The sequence below is a fragment of the Rosa chinensis genome, chromosome 6 (assembly GCF_002994745.2).
Source record: "Rosa chinensis cultivar Old Blush chromosome 6, RchiOBHm-V2, whole genome shotgun sequence".
Taxonomy (NCBI): Eukaryota; Viridiplantae; Streptophyta; class Magnoliopsida; order Rosales; family Rosaceae; genus Rosa; species Rosa chinensis.
Window position 1 is genome coordinate 8,347,784 of NC_037093.1, and position 19,431 is coordinate 8,367,214.

Genomic DNA, 19,431 nt, shown 5'->3' on the forward strand with positions numbered 1-19,431 from the left:
AAACACCATATTGGGTAATTCCACAATATCCGATATATAGATTGCATGTGGGAAGAGATCAACACACATACATTACCCATGTGATGAAGTACCAAAATCATTTCCAAAATTCATGTACTTGAGAGCAGTATTGTATGATACTAAATTAGAGCAGTTCAACGACACGGATCGATCGAACCACATCATAGTAGCTCTTATTACTAATACTTTATATTGCTTTTGTTGTACTTGTTCATTTTCATTCACGGAGTTTTGGTATTACGTCTCCCCTGTTGTTTTTTCCTAATTATTAGTGAAAAAGGGGTAATGGCCAAGCCTCCCACCGGTTCCATTTAAAAAAAAAAAAAAAGTAAATCACATTCACATTATCAATATACAGAACATTTATAATTACATATAGATAAAAACACTAGTTTAGCAACTTACTACAGTTTTAGTTAATTACTCGTCCATATTAAAATATTAAATATCACAATTATATTATTTATGTATAATTTTAGAGAGGTTACATTATAAATAGGTTTATTATAGGTTAGTTTAGTCTATGTAAAAGTTTAATTCAAAAATATCATTTTATAAATGCAATTAATGTGATTTCTTTATTTTTAACCGAAATTTCCACCGAAATCGTAACTTTCTCCCAAATTTCTTTAAATTTGAAATATCCGAAATTTAAAACCTTGGTGATGCATGATACTACTCCAGCATTATTAGACTAATGAATGGATGACAATTTATAATGTTATTTTGGTTACGATACATATTCTATATATAAGACTAATGACTACATAAATACAGCTCATTTACACGTAAGGCTTACGCCTCAAGGCGAACACCTCGCTGAGGCACTCCCAACAACGCCTTGGCTATGCCTCGAACTTTTAAAACATAACAGATAACAGAGATCTAACTGTGGACATCCCCTATTGGGAGTTTAGGAACAACTGGGGACCAAAGTGGGGGATGAATGGTTATGGAAGGTTTGAAATGACTGGGAGAGGAAGAGGATCAGGCTTGACTGGCCTGAAAAGCCAATTGGAGTTTTAGAATTGGAGAGGATAGGATATGGGGCTGAAATAAAGAAGATTGCCTGGATGTAGCCTTGTGTTGAAGAACTGAATGAAATTTTGAATTTTGATGTTAATGTAATGTGTTGTATTCGAACCTTGAGTTTAAATTGTTAATCTCAGCTTCTTCAAGCTTTATATTTCAATCTCAGCTTCTTCAAGCTTTACATTTCAATCTCAGCTCCTTCAAGCTTTAATCTATAATGTTTAGCAGATTCGAATGGTCATGTTTCTAGTTAACTATATAGATCTTATCTGTAGTTGAGTCAGTGTACGTGCAATTGTCTCACTTGTGTCACACCATCTGCTAGATAGAAGTGTTTGGTCAACTGGTCCTTCAAGGTTTTATCTACAGAAGCGGGAAGGTTGGAAGAATTTCATGGTGGTGTTGTTGGCCACCTGAGAATTCAAAACTATGATGGAGGAAATGCTCACTGTAATTGCTTTTGCCTGAAAGCTCAGTTAGTAGATGAATTGGCTCAACTTGCCCATAACAAGGTCAAAACTAATTCCGGGTATCTCTAAAGTTTTGTGCTTTCATTCACAATTTTCAATTGTTGTTGGCTTGTATTGATGGTATGGTAACTGAAAGAAATCTTGGCATCTGTTTGTTTTTGTAAAGGTTTTGGTTGCAGCTGGTGTTTGTGCGGTAATTGGGCAGCTCTCCAAGCCTTTCACTGATGTAATTCTGTATGGCAAAGAGTTTGATTTCAAGTCAACCCTTCAGGCTGGAGGAATTAATATTTGGCTTGACTCTTGTTTATGCAGGCATTGTGATGTATGATGCCCAGGTATTAATGTTGACATATCTCTTTCTTTCTCTATCCATCTTTTCCTTGATCCTATTAAATTGGTAAGTCTACATATTTTGATTAATGAAAATTTGAGCTGAAATACTGTCTATAATTACTGAATTTGATGTATTTGACATTGAAAACAACTTAATTCTAGCCAAACTTGATTTGTGTTCAATGGTAGTATATTGTTTTGAAAATTTGGGTTCGTTTGCTTGACATGATTTGTGGTTCTAAAGTACTTGCAATTTAACTGTTGGTTTCATCAGGTCTGATTAAAGGGGAACAAAAAAGTGACTCTCTATTCATTGATTATGTTAGCATATCGGAATATCTGCTGAGAATGCTCACCAACATAAAGTTGATGTTACAACAATATACGAGAAAATTAGCTGTTATCTAATGGTGTTTAGTCCAGAACTTACTTTTAGACAGATGAAAGAAAGGGCACCAACGCATTAGAGTATTTCCTGTCTGACAGTCTAATATTGCAGCAATCTGCCACATAGCGTCATTAGGAAGGATATGTTTTACTTGCTTATCAGATAGTGATGATACAAAATAGGTCGTTTCATTAAGTTAGAAGTATTAATGTGAGCGCCTGCTGATTGTAGATTTGTACTCTGCAAGTTGAGAGGCTGCAGAGTATCTCTCTGTTCAATCTTAGTCATCAGGAAACAGACGGTTCAGAAGACTAAGCAAGAAAAGATACAGTACTAGTTTTCAGGAGAAAACAATCAAAATAAAGAAAGATCTTATCTTTTTGTGAGACCAGTAAAAATCTTGCATTCTTCTTATTCAATGCTGATGATAGAGAACTTTATTCTTTCTTGGAGCCTCTTCTTCTGCTTGTTTTTTGGATGTTTAACTGTTGGCATCCCTAGTTTAAACCTGACCAAGAGCCATTCTGCTGACAATGATAAATAGGGCAGTTATGTGCTTTTGAAATCCATACCGCACCTTGCCAGTATTTATACTTGGTGAGAAGTTTATCTAGGGATAGTGCATCAAGTATTGATTTTGACATTGTGCAGAAAACCTTTTTTGGTTACTCCTTGGTACCTATATTTGTCGAGGGTACATTTCACTAATTTGTTGTGAAGGATGGCAAAACAGTTCTAGTTTAATGGTTGCATTTCTTGGTTATAAAGGAGAATGCATATACTCCAATTGGCTTTTAGTTGGGTTGGAGATTATGTTGAAATCATATATTAAGTTATTTACTTGCATTCAAGCAAGAAAATGGAATCACCATCATGTAATATCTTTGTTCTAAAGAAACTCTGTCTAGTGATGTAATGCTCAGAAGGATGGTAAAATATATAAATAGTAAAGTCGATACCTACAACTTCTTGGTGGTCAGTGGTAACTGAAAGTTGATGAATTTTTAAGATATATTTGCATTGCGATAGCAGATTTGTTGTTCTAATAGGAAAAAAATAAAAAATAAAAAAATAAATTATGTACATTTGCAGCATTTATTGGCTGGATGGTTTGTCTTGGTCCTCCATTATCTTTTTATTTGAGAAGAAATACACGAGTATTTTGCCTGTTAAGTATTTGACAAAATGACTCTCTGGCTCTTGCTATCTATAGTTTATCTTTGATACTGCTAGTTGGTTGGGAAGAGCTCTAGCTGCTTTCATGTGGCATTCCCTATTAGTCTCGTGTAATTGGTTGAAAGTCTCAAAATACTGCATTTGAGTTTATTTCTTTTAGATCAGAAAAACCCAACATATGGCCAGGGGCGGATCCAGGATCCGAAACCCGTCTAGGCTAATTACAAGTGCACAAAATTTTTAAAATTTCTCTATATATATATATATATTTTTTTTTTTCTTTTTTCTTTTTGAGGTTTGGAACCCAATGGGAGGTTCATCCTCATGCCTTTATTATTTTTTCCAATCAAAACATATAACAGGGGGGGGGGGCATAAAAACGATGATGAAATGCCTCAGCCTCTATATATTTTATGTATGTCCATACCGCTCTGCTATTTCGGCCATCTATATCAATTTTGTTGCCGAGTAGTATAAATGGAAATGCCTCAGTGTCAGCTGGACCTACCTGCTAACCAATGGTGAAATAATGTCAATAATTAGAACTTCAGATAATCAGGATAACCTTACAAGCTAGATAGTGCAGAACTGCAGAAGAGGAAAAATTTAAAATACCTGTATGAGAAACTCTTCATGCCAGTTCTGAAGTGTTTCAAATGATCTTAGAACATTCACATTATAAACAAGAACACAACAATCTGCTCCACATAAAATGCTGCCCCTGAGACTTTGAAACCTTTCTTGTCTTGCTGTGTCCCAAATCTGTCAAATACAATAGCACAGATGTGGCAAACAGAACTAAGATTAATTGATGTTTCAGGTGTATATATAGAGAATACATATTCTAGTAAATGCTTTAATTATTCACTTGCAAAGTCACCAATTTATCATCAACATGAGGTTCCTTTGTGACAAAATCAGCACCAATTGTAGCTTTATTTGTTGAATGAACTTCTTATATATATGAACATTCAGTTAATGATCCACACAGCACAGAATTTTGGATTATGGTTAATCACAGTAAATTGAAATCACACTTGAATAAGTTTGCATAACTGAAAATGGAACCAGTTTATTGGTTTCAGTTGAGTGCTTGCACGGTTAAGTCTATCGAGAATCTTAAACGGGAGAAGCAAATATGGTACAGGAGATGGCCTTGTATAGCATTTTTGTCCAAATTTGGGAGACATTTGACCAACAACAGCTAAAGCATTGCTGTATCAAACATAAACATTGGATTTCAAGAATCAGACTTTGGCTCCTCAATTTTTCTTATGGTAAACAGAATTGATCAGAAAAGAAAAGAAATCAACAACAAAACCATTAAACCCATTACAAAAATCAAGAGAGAATTGATCAGGAACACTATTTCAATCAACAAACCCATTAAACCAATCAAGAGATTTAGCAGAAAAGAAGAGAAATACCTCCCGTTTGGAGCAAATCAGAAAACAAAGCAAGCTTGGATGCAGGAAGAAGATGAGCAGATGACTGCAAGTCTATAATGAAAGGAACTGCAGGAAGAAGAACCCGACTCGAGGGACTCGATGTGTCGGCGTGCCGCTGTGGGTCCGAGGAACTGGTTGCAGATAATTTTTTTTTCTTTCTTTGGGCTGGTAGAGATATATATATATATATACCTAAGGGTTTTTATCCCAAAATCTTGTCTAGGCTTGAGCCCATATAGCCTTCCATGTCCGTCCGCCCCTGCATATGGCTCTATTAGTTATGTTAAGAGAGTGTATTAGTTTATCACTTCAATCTTGGTTGTTTTAAGGATTTGTAAAGGCAGTCCAGTAGAACAAAATATGATATCATAGCGGCAAAGAAATTAGGAAATCCTTCAGACATGCATATTTTATATGAATCCCATTGAGCTTAATTTCATATCTTACAACTACATATAGTTCAAAATATGCACATGCAGCTACTTCAAACCAAGACTACCAAGTTTATCTACCTTCAGAATTCCTAGCTACAGAACCACTTAGATCACAATCTTCCAAGGAAAACAAAGTCTACTGAGCTTGCTCTCATGTAACTTAGACTTTCTTGGTTGCATAGTGAAGTAGGGCGAATAAACTAGAATTAGTTGTGTTATGCTGCCTTACAGTACTAATTGACGTGGTGCTTCGAGTTCATCATATGAGGCCCTTTCAGCTCCTCCCATTTGGTAACTGAAATGGTGAAACCTTTCAAAGTTCCGGATCCTGAGAACCTGATCGATCTCTATGATCATATCAGGCAAACCCGGCACAAGAAAGTACTCTAAATCAGAGACTCTATTCTCAAACACCTTGGAAGTAATGCACAACTGTGCGTACAGAAAGGTGAAAAGCAACAATGGACATGATCTGTTTTCAAGTCCTGTAAAATGACTAGTTGACCCCCTATGCTCATATCTGAACAACATATAAACTGTTAACAATGATTGCAAAATTATTAGAATATCAGAGTATGTGATCTTAATTAATTAATTTGAATCTTTAACAATGATGATCAAATCCTAACAGGCTAATGCATACCATATTTCACATGAGGTTTTTAGAAAGAATTCAGGAACCTATTTTGTGAAACGTAGAGTTATAACAACAAATTTACTGCTGGAACTATTGGAGAAGATCGAGACCAATCAGATTACCAATTGTTTTGGCATGATTTTGGTTACAAACGATATATGTCCTGCTCAGTTCTTATAAATGCATATTGCCCTGAGTTTGAGATCAATTTAATTTCTCTCTCTAACCAGGTCTATTACACATGAATGTTTCTCCCCTTTCTAGGCACTTAAGCTAGTAGATTGTATTTAGAGTATGATTTTGAAATAGCTTTCACTGTTTGTAATATGGCAGCAAGTAAAAGTTTCTAGCTTTTCAAGCTTTTAGCTAAGACACCATTTATTTGATTGCTAGCTCAATGGTACTCAGAGTTATTTGCATCTATGACCATATATAAGGCATCTGAGGTCTTAACTTGGATTCCATATTTTGTGTCATGCATATGTAATGGATTGCTATCGCACACCATTTCATGATACTTCTTCGGAAACTTGCAGATTCATGTTTAATTACTGATATTGTCTGACAAAAAAAAAAAAAGATTTGATATACTGGAGTTTGAACTGCAATATTTGTCACCTAACAATGATTCAATTTTTCCAATGGAATGAAAAGTTCTCATGTGTTCAGGTAACTTCGTGGATTGCAGGGTCCATGCCGACTTCGATTACTTTTGCCTCTCTCTATATATATGCAGATACAAATTGCCATATTTATTACTATGGCGACATCTTGGATCCTCTGATTCAGAAAACTACTAATTGTTCATGATGAGGAGATCCAAAACAGCCAAAACAGTCATGCAAAGAAGATAGAGATTACAGTCGTATCAAACTATCACAAAATATGGCGTCTGCAGCTCCGTAGATGAAGAGGAAGCTAACAATTTTCCGGTTCTTACTTCAATCACTTATTGGTACTGGCAATATGTCGGAATTGGATTGGTATACCGGAGGTAGCAAGCCAAGATGGTTGTTAAAGTTTGGGATTTCACAAGTTTTGCTCATTCGGCCACACCTCGATCATTAACCTTGAGTTGTATTCTGCTTCCGGGGACAGTTTGTTGGAATTCATCTCTCTCACACCTATAATAACTCTCCAAAACATATATTGAAAGTAAAGAAGAAAGATATAGATGAGAACTTTAGAAAGATAATGAGTTTAACAGAGAGCAGACCATGTAGCTTTCTATTTAGATCTAAAAGATTACATGCATCATGTTGAAATGGTAATTGAGATTTTGTATTCGTCTTGTATATTACGTACAAAAGCATGACCCTTCTTATAGGGTTGATTATGGTATTACAATACACTATTCTAGAATATACTGAAATAAGATGAATCTAGACTAATCTATGAAAGTACAAGTGTGGGAGTTACATATACATGAAATCTACACCCCAAACAGGCCCTTATGACCAAAACCCTATATAAACCTTTTTCCCGCTCTCTGGTTTTCTCGCTTCTTCTTTCTCCCTGTCTCTGAAAACGTCTGAGCACCCATTGCAGGCACTCTTCCAAACTTTCGCAAAACTCTCAGACTCAGTTCAGACCCACCTCTCTAATCTCATCATCCACATCCAAAACCCAAAACCCCCTCAGTCTCCACCTCTTCCTTTCCAAAGTTAGCCCATCACAGAATGATTCCACCCATCTCCAACCCCAAGATCTCATCATTCTCATCAACAAGGTAATCACCCTCATTCACAATCCCTGCACTCCTTTGAGTTTTGTAGCTTTCGTTGGTTTTTCTGGGTTAGTAAGCTGTGCACATCACCTGTTTGATAAAAGTCCTGAGAGAGATGACAGGAATTGATTTGCATTGGTGATTTTGCTCTCTGTGTTTCGCAGTTTGTATGCGAAAAGAGTGGTTACAAAAAGTAGTTACAGGGTAGCTAATCCAGTGAGAAGTGTTTGCAGATAATGCTGGTGTAGAGGTTTCATGATATCAAGTTGTGATTGCATTGCAATGTGTCGGGGACTTATGTCAGCTGTAAAGTTATTTGTTTCATTGCTATAATTATATTAGTGTTTTGTATTCAGGGGAAATTGGCTGGTCCTGTGACGAAAGAAGGGCTCGGAAGATCCACTTGGACTTTTCTTCACACTCTTGCTGCTCAGGTAAAGGGAATAGTTTATACTGTTTAGTATCCTATAAAGTTGTTAAATTTGAATTTTCTGTCTTGAACTTTCTTCTGGTTAGGACCAACTACCCTGTATAGTTGCCGCACAATGTTGTCCTATAGCCTATAGCCATTAGCCAATCTACATCACAGAAATAGCCATTAGCCATTGTCGTACAATAAAGCAATTGGCTCTATAATCCCCACATGAATCCATCCAAGTTCAGAACGTAGCTTAGCATGAATCACATCATTTACTATATTAAATGTAGTAATCAGCCGTTTAATTATAGATTGAATTTTTTTTTAAAACTTTTTGCATTTTCAGTATCCAGATAATCCAACGAGGCAACAGAAGGACGTAAAAGAATTGGTATGCTACTTATCTCTTCTTTAATTATATTCATCAAAATTAGAATGAGGGCATGAGTAAACATCTGAATTTGGTGCTCAGGCACCTGCTGCACGCCTGGTCCAAATAGATTAATTATATGGTATTTTGATTTTTTTTTTTGGTAAATAATATTGGACTAGTGGACCATGAGATTACTTCAATAGTTATTGTTGTTCATTTCTGAAAATGAAAGTAAAAATGTACAGATCTAAGATGAGATTCACAAACTTTGTCTTGTAAAAGTATAAATGCAATTTATTTACCTAAAGGGTAACACTTAGTCCTCATCATTTAGCCACTGCCATTTCAAACTGAACGTATTATGATTCTTTATTTGTTTCTATTTTTTCTTTTGGGCCCTCGTAATGAGGGGGGAAACAATAGCGTTGGCCTTCTTAAATCCTTGTTTCGTTTGGACAGAGGTCATCCAAATTTTAAGGAGTGGTTCTGTATGAAAAAGTATGTTTTGCAATACATAGCACCTCTTCCTTCTCCTATGTTGGTAATTCATCTCACAAGAAGCCAATGTGATAATATATTGTTTAGTCATCAGACTGAATTTACGAGCAAGGTGAACTGGATTATGTAGTGGAAGAAACTCATTCTAACAGGATCCATTGTTTATGCAGATGTCAATATTATCACAAATGTACCCTTGCAAGGAATGTGCAGATCATTTTTCAAGAAATTCTAAGGTACGCAGTCTCATCTTTATTAAATCTCGTCATTTTCTGTGGTCTCTAAGTTTCAACTACATTTTAGGGTTTTCTGTTATCAAATGATAAATGTCTGGTTCAAATGGTATAGTCATAGCCATTTTATTATTTTGAACCACTTGGCAACACTTTTGGCAGATCTAATCCTGTACAGGCTGGATCTCATGCTGAATTCTCCCAGAGGCTATGTCATGTGCATAATACTGTTAACAGAAGGTAAGTTCTACAGAATCCTTACACATCGCTTGTAATTTTATGAGATTGGATACTAGAGTTCATTTACACTGCTAAGATCAGATTTATAGTCACTGCAATTTGCCCGGTATAAAAAGGATCAGTATACAAGCTCAATTGACCTGAGATTTGACAAAAAACCTGAGCATGTACATTTTTGGCAAACTTATTCTTCTGGGTTCTAATATGTGGGTTATTGATACAGCTTTAACAAAGTGGTTTTCCCTTGTGAACGTGTTGATGCAAGGTGGGGCAAGTTAGAGTGTGAACAGCATGCTTGCGATGTACTAGGAAGTACCGCAAGTTTTTGGAAATAGATCATATCAACTACTTTCTGGGGTTGGATTGGATGATTAAAGTCGATAGCAATGTGATACACGTATTGATTGTAATCAACTTCAGTGTAAGTTATATACGAGTCATCTATAAATATATAAGAATCCTTCTTTCTGTGAGAGAGCACATTTTCTGCTTGTGAAACAGAGAAAGCACTAGATTAATCCATTCATGAATCCCAATTATCCAGTTTGCGACCTTGTGTAGTTACAAGCAATAAAGCATCAAAGGGTTTGACAAAAAAAAATTATTTTTTATTATAGTTTTGCATATAATTAAATGATTGATAAATTCTTTCAAACTTGGTAAAAGTAGTCCTTAGCCTATCCCATGTTGTCGTCGACCTACTAACTGGTTAGCAGCTTGGGGCTTTCCCTCCATGGTATACACTTTTGCCAAGTCCGAGGCCAATCCATCTTTGGCAGTAGTTACTTGTGTCTCAATGGAATCCAAAACCTCATCAATCTTCGCCTTCTTGCTCTCTTCTGTGGCTACAGAAGCTTCCAAATTGTGGCCTTAAGGTCGGCAATTTTCTTCTCTGAGGAAAGAAGAGGTATACCTGGAAGTTTGTTGCTGGAGCAGAAACTTCTTCCAAGTAATTGAAGCTGATAGGTCTGAGGCCACCTTCAACACATTCCGAGCTTGAACAAAAGTGGAGGCAAGGTGGGGCAAGTTAGAGTGCGAACAGCGTGCTTGCGATGTACTAGGAAGTACCACAAGTTTTTGGAAATGACTACTTTCTGCACTAGAATTGGATGGTTAGATTTGATAGTATAATGGTAAACATAATCGTGTGTAATCAACTCTTATAAGATATGAGTTATATATAAAATTCAATGATTGAATTCTAAGAAATATCCTTCCTTTATTTCACGATTTTGTCCCCCTATTGCGGATTAAACCAGTTTGTCTATTGTTTAAAATTAATTTTTTTTTTTTTGAAAGAAAAAAAAGGAGAAGAAGAAGAATTCAGTTTGTCTAACTACAAGCAACAAAGGATTGTTAAACATTGTCTTCCTTCATTTTGCATTTAAGGATTAACTAGGATGTACCGATATTACGATATACATCATGCAAACTTGGTAAAAGTAGTCCTTAAGCTATTCCACGCTGACTGTTGTTGAGCTACTAGGTTAGCAGCTTGGGTTGTTCCCTCCATGGCAGACACTTGTGCCAAGTCTGAGACCAATCCATCTCTGGCAGTGATTACTTGTGTCTCGATGGAATCCAAAACCTCATCAATCTTTGCCTTGTTTCTCTTTTCTGTGGCTAGAGAAGCTTCCAACTTTTGAATCCAGGCCTTAAGGTTGGCAATTTTCTCCTCAGAGGCAATACTTTCTTTCTTCATCTCAGTATACTTGGAACTCTGTTGCCGGAGCATAAACTTCTTGTGGGTAACTGAAGCTGATAGGTCAGAGACCACCTTCAACTTTTTTTTAGCTTGAACAAAAGTGGAGGTTTCCTCTGGGAGGTTTTCTGTGAATGATGAAAGGTTAGCCTTCAACTGCGATGAGCACCAATCAACTGATAAAAGCATGGCTGTATAAGTGAGAAACTCTTTTTGCACTTGGTCATCAGCTAAAGCTTCTAACCCCCGATCAAAGATCTTCTGGAGTCCTTCCTTGGCCAATGCATACTCGTCCTGGCCAACAGATGACTTAGCCTCTGGTTGATGAAAATCAAAGCTAGGAAATGGTTCAGAAATGAGATTAGAAACATCAACCATCATAGCATCGAGCTTCTCTAGCTTGGATGAAGAAGATTTATCCTAAAAATGTCAAGTAAACAGGCGTGATTGGAATTTGGAGGATAGATAAAACCAAAAATTCAGAAGCCAAAACAAAAAGCTCACCTTGGAAAAAGCCTGCAATTGTTGGATCACTTGATGAGCTTTTGCATTTATCTTGCAGAAGTAACAAAAAACAACTGGATCTTTTTTACTGTAGGTACAAAACCAGAAGGCATTTATAGAAAAGTGGAGCATGAAAGATTGGAGGCATCAATTTGTAGATACTACAAATCTTTGGTTAAATGTATGTACCTGCAACTGATAGCAAGAGAATGATTTGACTTCTTATAATGCTCATACATATGGCTGCCCACGCGCAAACCACAGAAGACGACCTTACAGTACAAGCAACGCCAAATCGGATAGGGGTTGGGAAGGCGATGACATCTAGTACATGAAAATTCTTCAACGTTTTACAAATACATCAATATATCATTACATGATTCAAGATTGCATTTTGAACCTATAATAACCACTGGAATCAAATTAAAGAGTGAAAAAGGAAAAAATGTATTCAGTCGATGAGAAAGGAAAAATAAGACCTCATGCAGGGAGTATCTGGATTGGGAATGTTAGTTAGGTCAGAGGACACCAAAGAAGCAATGTGACCGCACTGTGTCTGGACATTCACCAGCCAAACCTTTATAAGCTTTCAAAAGAATTGTGTTTTGCGCGTATAAAATATTGAGAAACTAAGTGCAGGGAGATTACCTCCATTGACGATGTCTGCAACTCTGCTTGAGTCTGAAGGTTGCAAAGTGAGTTTGACTCCCTAATTCACTTTGACATGGAATAAGTGAATTATCAAATCTAGACAATACTTTGCCTTGAGTTGCACGACCTATATATGCGTCAAACAAGCTCGATCCCCCTAGATCAAAAACTTAAGCAAGACGTAAAAGTGGAAACATATTTTCTAGAAATATAAGATGTGACTTATCAATAATATTCTATCCTAAAAATAAGAGATATACTTTAACCAAGATGAAATCAAATCTGTTAGGATGTTGTGGTATGGGGCACACAATTACAACTGAAGTAGAAAATACCAAAACAAATATTGGAGCACAAAATGATAGACAAATTGCAGAAGGATTTTACTATAACAAAAAGGATACAACAATTTCTCTCTCTACAATAAGGAGAGCACAATTAACAATAGCCTCTCTCTTATAACAGAAGGAAATGCACTCAAACTCACCAAAATGAAATCAAGATTCAATAACATAGGACCTACTAGATGGAGGCGGTTACAACTAGTATTCTTACAGCCTAGGAATAGTTGGCTGGAATGAGCTGTAATTACAGCATTAATGCAGCTATCATATGCTAGAAAGGAATCCACCGAATCCACCATTTTTTTTTTACTTTTAAAAACTTAAGCAAGAAGTAAAAGTGGCTTTACCACCACACATCTCCCACTTAATTAAAGTCACTTTTGCAATTCTTCTATCCTTTCTACACTTGCCATGTCCATGCTGCTTACGTTTCTGCTAGGCCAATAGAGTGCCACTCCAACCTCTCGGGCTACAAAACCAGCAACGACATGAGCAACCCTGTTAGCCACCCTCAAAACATGATGCATGCCTCCATTATCCAACGATTTCAATAAAAATCTAACCCTCTCAACTAAGAGGTCTTCAGTTGCAAGACACTCATCATTTCCACTCACCATAAGTACCGCTTCCAAACAATCTGTCTCTACCATAATACTCCTCCATCCTTGCTCCAACGCCCCCTCCACTCCCTCAACACCGACAACAACTCAGCAGCACAAGGCTTTAACCTGCCCATGATTCGCTCCCCTGCCGCCGCAGTAAGACTACCATTCACTATGACGACAGACTATCCAATTCCAACCTGCTCACCGTTTGAACTCACTGAAGCATCACAATTAATTATTTTCACACTACCAGTTGGTGGTGGAGTCCAAACAACATAATTCCCCCATACACCTTTTTCATCTACGTGCTCAGGCCCCTCCATGCATTGTGCATGCAAGCTTCCAAGAACTTGATAAAATTATTTCACGTACCTTGGCCCAACTTTGGAAAGAATTCCGCCTTTTCCAACACCGCATAGGCAAAAGTACATTGTTTAATCGTGTGCTTGATAAAATGGATATATCAACAAACAAGAGGGCAAAGCACACCGTTCTTACCAAGACAGGAAAACTAGAAGCGCATGCATTTATCTATATATGTCTTGCCTGCGTAGTAACAGAAGCAACATATTCCACCAGTCTTTTTGCTGGTTTCTTCCTTTCTGGAGTGGAAGAAACAATGAATATATTTTCTTGGTTTATGATAACATCCCATACCCTGAGGGCAAAGGCAGTTGAGAACAGTGCATCTGGTAATTTGGCATCTGGAGGCCAAAACAGCCAAGTCGCCAACATTTTCCATTAGATCATCAGCCTGAAGATCATTGATGGAGATATGTTTTAGGTACTTTCTGAAATGAGAATAATAATTAACCTCCTGTATCTAACTAAACCCTACCAGTTTAAGTGAACATAACATATATGCTCCAATATTTACCGTTTATCACTTGTATCAAGCAACATATTTTCTTCTTTATAAGATTATGTAAGAACAGAAAATTTAAGTACCTTATTTTATTTTACTTTTTTTTTTTATAGAAAAGAAACACCTTGCATTGAAGGACAAACAGGTACATGGGCTGTGGACAAAAAGTTCACAGCTGAAAAGAAAAAAAAGAAAAAAAAAACAGCATTAAAACAAACAGGAAGAAAAAAAAAATCAGATAAACAAGACTAGGTACAGCAGTCTTCCAATTTTTAAGTACACAATAAATCCAAAAAAGGAATTATTTTCTAAATATAATGAACACAATAAAATTTAAAACTTACCCAGATCCTTTTTGGACTTGCAACATGTGCAAGGAGCTTTAGTATCTCACCCTCAAGAGAACATCTTTTTGCTTTCATTGGAGCCTCTAACTTGTAATCCTCAACTGTGGTTGTAAAACCTATACAAGTAAAGATGACGAGATGAGAATTGATTTGAAATCCACCCCTTAATGCATTATGAGTACATTATGTAAAAACTACCAGTTTGACGCATGCTTCGTAAGTACCAAATGACATTTTTATTTGAACAGAAAGAAGCACATAAAAGATAAAAAGACAGAAATGAGATGTAATAATCAATTAGAAGTAGATTTAAAATAGTGCTACTTGCGTATTTCGTCTTTTACACACAGACCTTCTCTACTAGGGTTAACCTTACTTTAGAAAAAGTGCAATTATCTTCACCATAGTGACCAAACAACAGATTAACGAATCAAAACTGTTCTTCTTTACATCATTCTTCTATGGTTCACTCCACAAATAATCAAGGGACTTTTAGATATAGGTCCTTGATTTTCAATTTTTTAGATTGAAAAAATATGATTCCCCTTTTCTTTCTTTTTTTAATTATACTATAAACTAATGGGTACAATATGCACTACTAACCAAATAACAAAACTGTTAGATTGGTGCAACTCAAATCAGGAACCAGACTGACAAATTTTTAATTCAAATTTGGAATCTGAATTTGATGATTCATCAGTAAAATAGATTTTCAAAATGTTATAGTATTTTGTAAAATAATAGCTATTTTAGTAATTTTATAACAACATGACAAAAATGTACCAAAAACACTACCATAAGAAAATAAATCAGAAATATGGTATTGATAAATATTGAAAGTAACATGGTATAGATTGGTTTCCTCGATCATCATATAGACATTCACCATACGGTCCACTCCTTCTGTTATCAATTAGATTTAGCAAATTCCCATTGCCGTTATCAGCAACAAGACCAAATAATAAGACCTTAAAGGGTTCATGGGGATCCATGCGCTTTTCTTTGACTACTGCTTGGTAAGTTCTAACCGCATGAGCATCGACTGCCTCCAAAGTTAGAAAGTAATCAAAACAACTGCGAAATCCCTTTACTGCTCTAATGAATCGCAGCTGGGCATTCTGAAAGAGGAACAAAACAAGAAGAATTAACCACTTTGAAGAAAAAAAAAAGAAAAAAAAAAAGGGTTTTATGCAGCAATTGAAAAAGGAATAAGATTTGTTAAAACATTCGAGAAAGGAATGAGGTTTGTGATGATTATAGACATTATTTTTATAAATCAGTCATAATAATCAAACAGAGAAGCTAAAGCATGAGGTATAATAGATGCTGCTTTTACGAATTCAGGATGTTTTCAATTCAAACCTTTTCCTCGTTGAACATTTTCACGGCCCAATGTCCAAATCTTTGCATCTGGTCATTATTTGATAAGTCATATGCAGGTTCAATACGACATAGTTTGATACATGAGTTATTAGAACAATTAAGTCCCTGTTCAAAGACAGAAAAGTGAGAGTGTGAGACAGTCCTCTTGAACAAGAGGCTAACATTGAACAATAAAAGGCAGATGGTGGTCCTCACCCAACATCATCTGTTATACATGGACATGAAGGTAATAAGTAAAACCGATGGCTTGCAAATACCTTCTTTTTACACATCGGAGTTTGATTCTCCGCTTTGACTTCATGGTCGTTTTGAGGAAAAAAGTTTTCTGGTTCAAGTAAATAAATTACCCAGCATCAATATCCTTAAATTTGTTGCTTTGTTAATTGAACTTAGAGATGTAACCAACAAACACACCAACTACCTCAGATGCACATAGATTAGGTTATCTAATCATATCCTTATCGACATTAAATTTATCAAACTGAAGTGCCAGAATAGTTACCTAGGTGATCAAATAGTGCTATAGGACACCCATCATCAATGACAAGACAGAACCATTCCAAAAACATGCCGTCAGTGAAATTTTCCGAAACTTTTGCTTGGTAAAGTTTAGCCACTCCGGCATCAACTGCCTCCAATGTTATAACATATAGGCTGCTAATTCCTGTGCACAGCAGAAGCCTATGTGCCTTCACAACTCTCACAAACTGCAGTTGCAAATTCTAAAAGAGAACCAAAAATACTTTATTTCAAAATAAAATAAAAAATAAAACTAAACAATTACAAAACCTATTAACAGATCATAAAAGAACTAACATTAGCCTAAAGCTATCATTAGTCTAAACAATTGCACTTTACTGAAAAAAAGCGTTGAGCTTTAAACAACTAACATTCACCTAAAGGTATCATTAATCTAATAAGTTGCATTTTACCGAAAAAGTATTAAGCTTTAAACAACTAACATTTGCCTAAAGTACCTAAAGCTTTCATTAATCTCATAATGCTATCAATGCGATACCTTTCGCTTGTTGTACTCTTCCATGGCGAAACGGGCAGGCTCTAATCCTCCTAAATCCATATAATAATCAGATACCTGTTCAAATCAAACCCAAAGAAAAAGAAGAAGAAGAAGAAGCAGAATTAGACTCCTAAACAAAAATGTGAAGGCAATAAGCAGAAGAGCAATTCCAGAGTTGGTTATTTACCTTAAGCTCTTTCTTTTTGCTTTCATGGCTTCCATAATCGAATCGGTGACGGAAGTAATGACCAGCAGGAAACCCCGAAACGGCGTCGTCTTGGTGATTGGGGTTTTTGTCTATGGCTGAGCTCGCAAAAGCCCTAAGCATCAGAATTCCACTTCTGTTCTTGTGAATAGATTTAGTCGCCAGCTTTGCGAGTGCAGAACGAATCGCCATAGCCATGTCCACAGTTTGGAGAAGATATGGCGGGAAAAAGAGACGGAGGGAATAGAAGGTTGGGACAGTGGTGTTCACCTGGTCAGTTGCTGACCAAATAATTTATGCTCAACAACCCTTAGATTTACATCCAATGGTGGAAAACAAAACACCTCAACTTAATAATAATTCTCTCTGCCCTTGGATGTAAATCTAAGGGTGGTTGAGCATTATTTTCTTGGTCAATAACTGACCAGGTGAACATTTTTGAGGTTGGGAACAGCAAACCCCTAAAACTAGAAGAAGCAGAAAACACAAGCCCGAACAAAATGAAGAAAAGTAGAGGAACGTAAGCCTGCGAGCCCATCTTAGGAAATGGGCTTAAAGCTTTCTAAGTTTTAGAGCTGTAGTTGTGTACCATAAAGTTGGGGATTTGGCTTATATGCTTGCTTTACCTCCTAGAATGTCTGATGTGCACAATGTTTTCCATGTGTCTATGCTGAGGAAGTATATCTAGAAAGAGTCTCATGTGATTGATCATGGTACGATTGAGGTGAATGCTGATACTACCTTTGTTGTTGAACATGTTCATATTTTGGATAGGTCGACAAAGCAACTTTGAATGAAGGAGGTTGATTTGGTCAAGGTGCTATGGAGTCACCATGACGAGGGTGATGGATCACGGGAGCTAGAGTCGGATATGAGAGCGAGGTAACCACAACTTTTCGTTGATTAGTGCATTTGAATTTCAGGACGAAATTCCTTTAAGGAGGGTAGACTGTGATGACCTGAATTTTTGTTAATTAATTTTTGCAATTAATAATGGGTCAGTTGTACAAATTATTGTTCTTATGCGTTATGTAGGGGTCATCATTTAGCTCGTGGGCCTAATGGGCCGATGGAGGCCTGCAGGGCCAAAAGCCCCGCCCGGCCCGCCAAAAAGCCCGCCATAGGCCCGGCCCGGTGGGTAGAGGGCCGGGCTTGGTTTAGGGGTTAGAAACCCGGCCTGGCCCATAGGCCCGGCCCTCTAAAAGCTCGCTAGGCCAGACCCGTAAAAGCCCGCAAATAAATATATATTATATAAAATTATATATATATATATATATATAATAAAAATTTCAAGAAACGGTGAATCCTACCGTTATTTCAAAATAAAGAGAATCCTAGGCTAAAATGAGTGTTTCTTACCGTTGGATTTGGAAAGTGGAGACCACAACTGACAACCCCACGTCCCCACAGCCCCACTTACCCACTAGGTCAGTCACTCTCAGTCTCTCACACTCTCACTCGACTCACAAATCACAATTGACCTGTTCTCTCCATTTCGAAAACAACTCTTCTCTCTCGTTCTCTCCGCCGTTCCCCGACTTGGCGATTTCCCTGTAACTCGTCGCTTCATGCCTTCATCCTCCATCCCTCCAGTAGTCCAGTCTACTCCATCCCTCCAGTAGTCCAGTCTGCTCCATCCCTCTTCCGCTGCTTTGGTAGATCTACGATTCTGCGGCAATCCCAACGAGTCAACGACGCCGTCGTTCACCTCAAATCCGGCGGCTACCGTGGCCTCTTCTCTCAGATCAAGGTTCGAATCTCAGACTAAGAACCCGTTTCTTCAATTTTCTATTTGTCTTGAAATAGATCGGTGTGAAATAGATCGGTTCGAATCTCAGACTAAGAACCCATTTCTATGTTTGACTTTTTGATCATTGTAATGTGCAGGTTCGAGTGCTATTCGGGGGCTTCCCCTTTTCTGCAAGGATACCCTGAACACATCTCCAGATCTGCAATCTAGCAGGGACTGAAAGTCTGAAACGATGGCTTTTGAATCAAGGTTATGGCTTATTTGTTTCTTTTATTTTTCTTTTGAAGTTGGTGTTTTGATTTATTGGACAGGAGTTGAAAGTTAATTTTTTTTATGCGTTTTGAAGAACCTAGTTATTCCTTTGATTAGATGTTGGGGTCAGAATGATTAGATGTTGTTTTATGCATGTTTTGAGTTCTTATTGTCACAATGAATAACTGGTACTAGTTCTTAGTAACAATCTAGTTGCTGTATGCTATTTTTTTTCTTGTTTTGATTGTGATCTCTAATATTGTAGGACGACTCACAGTAGCATCTCTGCGAATAAGTTGTGCCTCATAGCAGTTTTAGCTTGTTCATTCAAAACTCTCAAGTAATATTTGAACCTTGTTTATTTCCAGCTAGAAATGG

At 36.8% G+C, this 19,431-nt stretch overlaps 2 protein-coding genes, 1 long non-coding RNA gene and 1 pseudogene across 6 annotated transcripts; 1 reads left to right on the forward strand and 3 right to left on the reverse strand.

Annotated features, from left to right (window-relative positions):
* Positions 1-3,561: 3,561 nt before the first annotated feature.
* Positions 3,562-5,077, reverse strand: LOC112170747. Its single transcript, XR_005802120.1, has 3 exons — positions 4,848-5,077; positions 4,036-4,182; positions 3,562-3,928 (listed from the first exon to the last, which is right to left on the reverse strand). It is a non-coding gene; the product is annotated as an uncharacterized LOC112170747 (long non-coding RNA).
* Positions 5,078-5,602: 525 nt separating this feature from the next.
* LOC112170748 lies at positions 5,603-10,290 on the forward strand (annotated as a pseudogene).
* On the reverse strand, positions 10,288-12,715 carry LOC112174062. 4 transcript variants are annotated; one of them, XM_024311761.2, is made up of 6 exons: positions 12,282-12,715; positions 12,113-12,189; positions 11,823-11,957; positions 11,634-11,721; positions 11,505-11,549; positions 10,288-11,423 (listed from the first exon to the last, which is right to left on the reverse strand). In XM_024311761.2, exons 1-6 carry the CDS (start codon positions 12,285-12,287, stop codon positions 10,851-10,853), a joined length of 924 nt encoding a protein of 307 aa, XP_024167529.1. In that variant the 5' UTR covers positions 12,288-12,715; the 3' UTR covers positions 10,288-10,850. The 4 variants fall into 4 exon arrangements, with proteins under 4 accessions (XP_024167529.1, XP_024167528.1, XP_040365259.1 ...); XM_024311760.2 differs by having other exon boundaries at positions 10,288-11,549; XM_040509325.1 differs by having other exon boundaries at positions 10,288-11,549; positions 11,823-11,973.
* Positions 12,716-15,801: 3,086 nt separating this feature from the next.
* On the reverse strand, positions 15,802-17,273 carry LOC121049933. Its single transcript, XM_040508413.1, has 5 exons — positions 17,034-17,273; positions 16,847-16,921; positions 16,331-16,550; positions 16,086-16,153; positions 15,802-15,933 (listed from the first exon to the last, which is right to left on the reverse strand). The coding sequence occupies exons 1-5, from the start codon at positions 17,247-17,249 to the stop codon at positions 15,802-15,804; spliced, it is 711 nt and encodes a 236-aa protein (XP_040364347.1). The 5' UTR covers positions 17,250-17,273.
* Positions 17,274-19,431: the final 2,158 nt, after the last annotated feature.

Excerpts from the sequence above, each read along its gene's own strand:
- LOC112174062 (XM_024311760.2), bottom strand. Across the intron at positions 11,958-12,112 it reads CCAGATACTCCCTGCATGAG|ATGTCATCGCCTTCCCAACC; the intron begins GTCTTATTTTTC and ends TTCATGTACTAG. Across the intron at positions 11,550-11,633 it reads AATTGCAGGCTTTTTCCAAG|GATAAATCTTCTTCATCCAA; the intron begins GTGAGCTTTTTG and ends TGACATTTTTAG.
- LOC121049933 (XM_040508413.1), bottom strand. The coding sequence starts at position 17,249 with ATGGCTATGGCGATTCGTTCTGCACTCGCAAAGCTGGCGACTAAATCT. Across the intron at positions 16,551-16,846 it reads AAGAGTACAACAAGCGAAAG|AATTTGCAACTGCAGTTTGT; the intron begins GTATCGCATTGA and ends GTTCTCTTTTAG. Across the intron at positions 15,934-16,085 it reads CTCCGATGTGTAAAAAGAAG|GGACTTAATTGTTCTAATAA; the intron begins GTATTTGCAAGC and ends GTCTTTGAACAG.